The sequence below is a fragment of the Oncorhynchus keta genome, chromosome 26, assembly GCF_023373465.1.
Source record: "Oncorhynchus keta strain PuntledgeMale-10-30-2019 chromosome 26, Oket_V2, whole genome shotgun sequence".
Classification (NCBI taxonomy): Eukaryota; Metazoa; Chordata; class Actinopteri; order Salmoniformes; family Salmonidae; genus Oncorhynchus; species Oncorhynchus keta.
The window spans coordinates 24,369,999-24,375,998 of record NC_068446.1 but is presented as its reverse complement, the minus strand read 5'-3'; the positions used below and the strand labels follow the sequence as shown (position 1 = coordinate 24,375,998).

Below are 6,000 nucleotides of genomic sequence, written 5' to 3'. Positions count from 1 at the left end.
AACCGTTTTGGAAGAGGAGGAGTCTCAACAGATTGGTTTCATTTTGAGATAAGCCTCCCTGATTCATTGAGGGTCCCTAAGCACAGAGCAGACACAGAACTTATTAAACTAACCCTGGCAGACACACACACACACTTTTTCCTTCACTTCAGAACATCACAATACACACACTGACCATCTCATCTGTAACGTATGAGCTAAAGAGGTCAAAACTACAGGCAGACAGACATGCATTACCATCCTACCTCCACAAAAAGGGAAATAGGCAAATCTCCCATTATCTGGCATGCCTTGGTCTGCCATTTTGTCTCAAGACTAATCAGCATACCAATTGTTAATAGTTTCCAATGCTTTTGGCCAGCCAGCATCTGAGGCATGAGTATCTCTGAGGGGTTCACAGACTGGGGAGGGAGGGACGTGGCAAATAAATACCAAATGTCTAATGATGCATTTTGTATTTCACATCGAGTTCAAATTAAAATAACCTTCAATAAACACACTTCCTGGAAGCAACAGAAATAGACGCGTCACATTAAAATATTCATCACCCTACATTATTTATGCAAGAGATTAGCTCCATCTAGAAACCCTCCTATATTCAGTCAGTCAACAGACACTGGGAAACGTTTGTTTGGCTCAGGAGTAGATATTTGTAACTGCCTTTGAGTGAGAGCTTGACTGAAATCTCCAATTGATTTATGATCAAACACAGGATTCAAATGAGTGGGCCTGATGATACGGAGAACTATTTGACTGGTTTGTTTGGTTAATGTGTGCAGAGATCGGCTTAGAAGTAATTGCCTACTGTGGCTTGTATTTGTTAAGTTATGTCCCATTTTCAGAAACCGCACCCAATTATTACAATGGGCTAGGAACTTAATCAGAAGTAAAATGTTAGGTTTTAAATATGGACATACGTTCATATTAGTGAAGTACTAAATACTAGATGGTCTATTCCAGTATGTAGACAATTTGATTATTAATGAATAAATAAACCACCCAATATAATTGCCTTCCACAACTTAAAACAGTTAAGTAGTAATATAAAAAAAAGTGTTAATGCCAAAAAACAAACACGCAATTTATTCCAACTTCCACTTTCTTTCATTGGCTTTCCAGTGTGCTACCTACAACAAAGTCTACTTTCAATTAGAGTTAGGCAGGCTTGAATGTACCCTCCTCAGTGTATGTCTTGTTTGTTCACTGTGTGATATAAAAAGGTAGTACCAAGGTAGCTCTGCTAGTAGTGCCATGTCAGCCTCCCGTTTCAGCAGGTACAGTATTAGGCCTCATACAGGGTTTGGCAGAGCGGTGGGAATGGCAGCTCTCTGACAGCAGCAGACTAGCAACTCGGTGACTGCGCTGCGAAGGTTATTTTTAATGCTGCTGTGCTAACGGCTTGCCTGCCCTCCCTGCAGGAGGCCTGCTCCTTTGAGCAGTGTGATCGTCATCCTCTCTCAGCAGCAAAGATGACAACAGGGTCGCCACACACCCCCGCTAACTCCCCAACACACCACCAAAATAGTTTATGGAAGATAATGAGCTCCTAACACTGAACATTATAGCTATAGCACTCAGAAAATTGGAAATTGTGCCACTAAGAGACACAGCAGTTTGCACAGTTATCCAGAAAATGGCCATTAGCTGCATCCTACACAGTCAAACCTCTACTTACTGGTTATCAAAGCAGCACAGCCAACGGCAGCAGCAGCAGCATTCTTTCTTTCTGGATATCAACCCCCTAAATATCTGAGAGATATTACAAAACTGTATCCAAACAAGGCATTGCAATACTTGACCCATGCCAGTATCTGCCAGTCTCTCTGCGTCTGATTCAACGTGTTCAGAGAGAAACACAGGAGGAAGAAACATGAGACCAGTTGTAATTTGACTGTTGTCCTCCTGTCTGACACACGTCGGTGCACAGTGACTGCTGTAGAGCCGGACTGGCTCTTCATAATGCATGGCAGTGCCAGGTGTCCATCTCCTCAGCAACCCCACTAGGCCCCGACTGCTAATCAACAAAGATAATTACACAGATCCATCCCCTCCTGTTACAACAGACCACTGACAAACACCAACAGCACTACATCTCATTAACAATTACAGAAGCAATACTATAGTACCTTGCCTTTCACACACTTCTCTCTCTACATTTGGTTAAATCTGATGTTGTTAAAGTATGCTCAGTTAAAGATTGTATAAGTGTTCAACCAAATCCTGACCATCCTTATTGGTTGGTGCCACGCTGGCAAGCAGGTGCACCAGAGAGCATTATCACCACGGGTGGGATTTCCTTATTAGTATGAACTTTACCTGGCTGATACAGATGAGAAATCAGATCGGACACAAAACCAGCCTTTGTGATGGGATTACAGCTCAATGATGAGTAGTTTGACATTTCAGATGGAAAGGTTGTTAAAACCTCCTTGGATTCATACAGCTTGGTAGAATGACCTTCTAGTGTGGCTTAATGGTTCCCCCGCAATGAATCTCAAATGTCTCTTGATATTACATAAGTGAAAGACTGCTTTACTATTGGTATAGGAAAATAACTCAATAAAAGCTCTGAAATGGTTACAAATACAGCTATGAAAACCATTATTTACACTACAGAGACTATTGCAGTAGCCTTTCATTTTAAATGTCAAAATAAATGACAGAAACCTTCTGTGCACAAGGGTAAAATATATTCGTAAAATATTCCAATCACATTGAAATCTATGGTATAATATTAATGGATGGTATATCGTCCAGAAACAATTGTACCATTATTAGGTGTATAGTGCCATCTAGTGTTCAACATGTATGTAAACGCCTCTGGTTGGTGTTGCAATCCTGTTAATAAACCAGTCCTTTAGATGTGGGCAACACTAACAGGCAATGCTACTGCATAGTTCCATATCAGAAAAGGTGGCAGTGTCCATTTTACTATAATATTTTTTTTTAAAGAGGCAATAATGCTTTTGCTGGGATGGCATCTCCAACACTGAGGGTAGGCCTATTCTACAACAATCCTGCTACAGATTACATGACTGAAAACAGAGTGAGTGAAGTTAGTTACCTGTTTTGGCTGGTGCTTGCAGTGGGGGTGATCTCTGGGGTCAGCACATACAGGCTGTTGTTCTTTGGCAAGTGTAAACTTTGCAGAACGATCTGAGGACATAGGGACAAATGAATAATGCACAGCAGTACTGTATCCATCCCCCCCTAGATGGGTGTGGGTGACATTTGTGAAAACTACTCCGATGTGTGAAAAATAAATTAAGATAAAGCTAAAAATGGTGCAAAGAAATGGTTTAAACATGCTCCTTTGAAGAGGCATTCCATTATCGAAAGAAATCTTATTTTGAGGGCAATACTCACACTGTCAGATAGGTCTCCACTCTTCCAACCCTTCAACTGCATTTTTGATACAGGGACCTGAAGCTCTGTCTCAAGAATCTGTTTAATTTCCCCTACAAAGATCAAATAAAGGAAGAAATATCTCATTTAATTGCAACAGAAGTTCACCATTAGATGGCAGTAAAATACTGGTTACACAAATAAGTTTTTAATGCAGTCAAATTACTGAATTCATTATGTGTATTTTCTGTCGTGAGGGCACAAATATATGCTTAATTAATAATTTTTAGACTATTTTCCCCTTACAAGCGACTTATTCATTTGGGTAAAAACAGATTTCTTAATACTATCTTCACAACAGAAACTGTTCCAATACTCGTTACAAGTGTCTAGATTCTGAGAAAGGGATTAAAGTCTAAAAACTAAAGCACTATACATTAGTGTGAAGTTAATTTGACCAACATCACTCCTTTTACCAGGAACTGACAATATTTTCGTTTCTCAGTAACACCACATTGTCTCAGAATAAAGCAAGCAGAAACAGTGTGTGATGTGTAGGCCCATAGTGGAATGTTAGTGTAGGAACCATAGTATGAGTAGTCTATGGTGAGAGGGTCGCCTCACCGACTACGCTGCCCTCCTCTATGACCACTTCCACAGTGCGCTGGCGGTACTCCACCCGGAAGTTGAGCATGCGTGGCTGCCGCTCCACAATGTGTCGGGAGGGGAGGGCGGGGCAGAAGGCCGAGGAAGACGAGGAGGATGCTGCTGGAGCCGCTGGTGGATCCTCTGGTGCTGCTTGGCTGCGAGATCCATAGATGTTGGCCTGGGATGCCACGCTGGATAAGTTACTGTGGGTTCAGACAGTTGGCAAAGGGTCAGACGAAGCGTCATGTAGAGCAGTAGTATTAATACTTTATCAGCGGGGACCCTCCCCCTGCTAGGTAAAGCTCCGCCTTATCTCAGCTCATTGGTCACCATAACACCACCCACCCGTAGCATGCACTCCAGCAGGTATCTCTCACTGGTCATCCCCAAAGTCAACACCCACTTTGGCTGCCTTTCCTTCCAGTTCTCTGCTGCTAATGATTTGGAACGAATTGCAAAAAAAATATTTTAAATTTTTTTTTTTTTTTTTTTAAAACACTGAAGTTGGAGACTTATCTCCCTCCCCATCTTTAAGCATCAGCTATCTGAGCAGCTTACCGATAGCTGCAGCTGTACACAGCTCATCTACCTACCTCATCCCCATATTGTTTTTATTTACTTTTTTGCACACCTGTATTTCTACTTGCACATCATCTGCACATCTATCACCTCAGTGTTAATTTGCTAAATGGTAATTACTTCGCTACTACGGCCTGTTTATTGCCTTACCTCCTTACTCCATTTGCACACACTGTATATAGATTTTCTATTGTGTTATTGACTGTACTTCTGTTTATTCCATGTGTAACTCTGTTGTTTTTTGTCACACTGCTTTGCTTTATCTTGGCCAGGTCGCAGTTGTAAATGAGAACTTGCTCTCAACTGGCCGACCTGGTTAAATAAAGGTGAGATTAAATATATATATATATATATATATAATGACAACCTTCAAAGCTGTACATTTTGATATCCACAACAACAAATAACTTTAAATTCATTACACATTCAACTCTAAGAGAACCAATACCTACATTTACTCAATAAAAATGGTTCTAATTATTTTTCAATAACATTTGTATCCCATTTCATAAGAATATGTAGTCTTACAAAAAATGTGTAGTAAAACTCCACTGCCATTCCCTAGTGAGGTCTCGACCACAACTTTAAATACCACTGATGTAGACCAACATAGAGCATCACGGAGTCTTTTGTTTCGTTTCAACCAAAATACAGCGTTATTCTCATACCACATATGGAACGTGATGGTTAAAAACTTGCTATCACAATGCATGGAAATGTTGAAGGAAAGCATCACATTTCATTTTAAGTAGCCTAAACTACAAGAAAATACCCAAAAACCTGGAGCGTGCCAAAAAATAAGAATACCCGCAACCCCCTTCTAAGGCAATAAGGGTCGCTCAGCCGCAACAAAAATAGTCTCAGAGTCAGTGTAAACAGGCTTCACACCCGGGATAATATGGGCAGGGTCCTATAGACGCTGAATTGTCTTCCACTGAGCAAAATCAGTCTTTTTTTTGTTGCAGAGACCAGAGACACAAAACGCCTTTCTCTCCCTCTCTGACTAGGGCCTGAATTCCCCTGAGCCCTAGTCCCACATGGCAGTAAATAATGTATTTTCTCTCTCCCAACCCAGACAAAGAAGCTTCTCTTTTCCTCTGGGGTCAGCACATATCACACTGGGAGGGGGAGCAGGGTGCCAAGGCCTTGCACAAAGAGTGCATTTATCCCACCTGATTACAATACCAAAAGGTTAAAGACGTTGGGATTCTGAGGCCACGTAGAAAACTGTTACAAACAGTCATCATACCGTAAACAGAAGACATAGGTCAGGCTTGGATACACCCACAGCCAGAAATTAGGCATACCATCATAGGTGGAAGGGCAGAGAGAGAGGGAGAGATAGAAACAGATGGGCAGGTAGAAAATTGTGTTCAAGAAGAGCAGAGGCTGTTGGCAATAATCAAGGGTCAAACCCTCAAAGGGCAC

The 6,000-nt window shown here is 41.4% G+C and overlaps 1 protein-coding gene across 2 annotated transcripts in view; it reads right to left on the bottom strand.

Annotated features, from left to right (window-relative positions):
- LOC118359136 (FAS-associated factor 1-like) overlaps positions 1–6,000 on the bottom strand; it is a 98,449-nt gene that overhangs the window by 73,487 nt on the left and 18,962 nt on the right. For both annotated transcript variants that reach the window (XM_052480432.1, XM_052480433.1), the window contains exons 4-6: positions 3,970–4,196; positions 3,367–3,458; positions 3,065–3,156 (exon numbers count right to left, since the gene is read on the bottom strand). In XM_052480432.1, the coding sequence (XP_052336392.1) occupies positions 3,065–3,156; positions 3,367–3,458; positions 3,970–4,196 (411 nt within the window). The remainder of the gene's footprint in view (positions 1–3,064; positions 3,157–3,366; positions 3,459–3,969; positions 4,197–6,000) is intronic.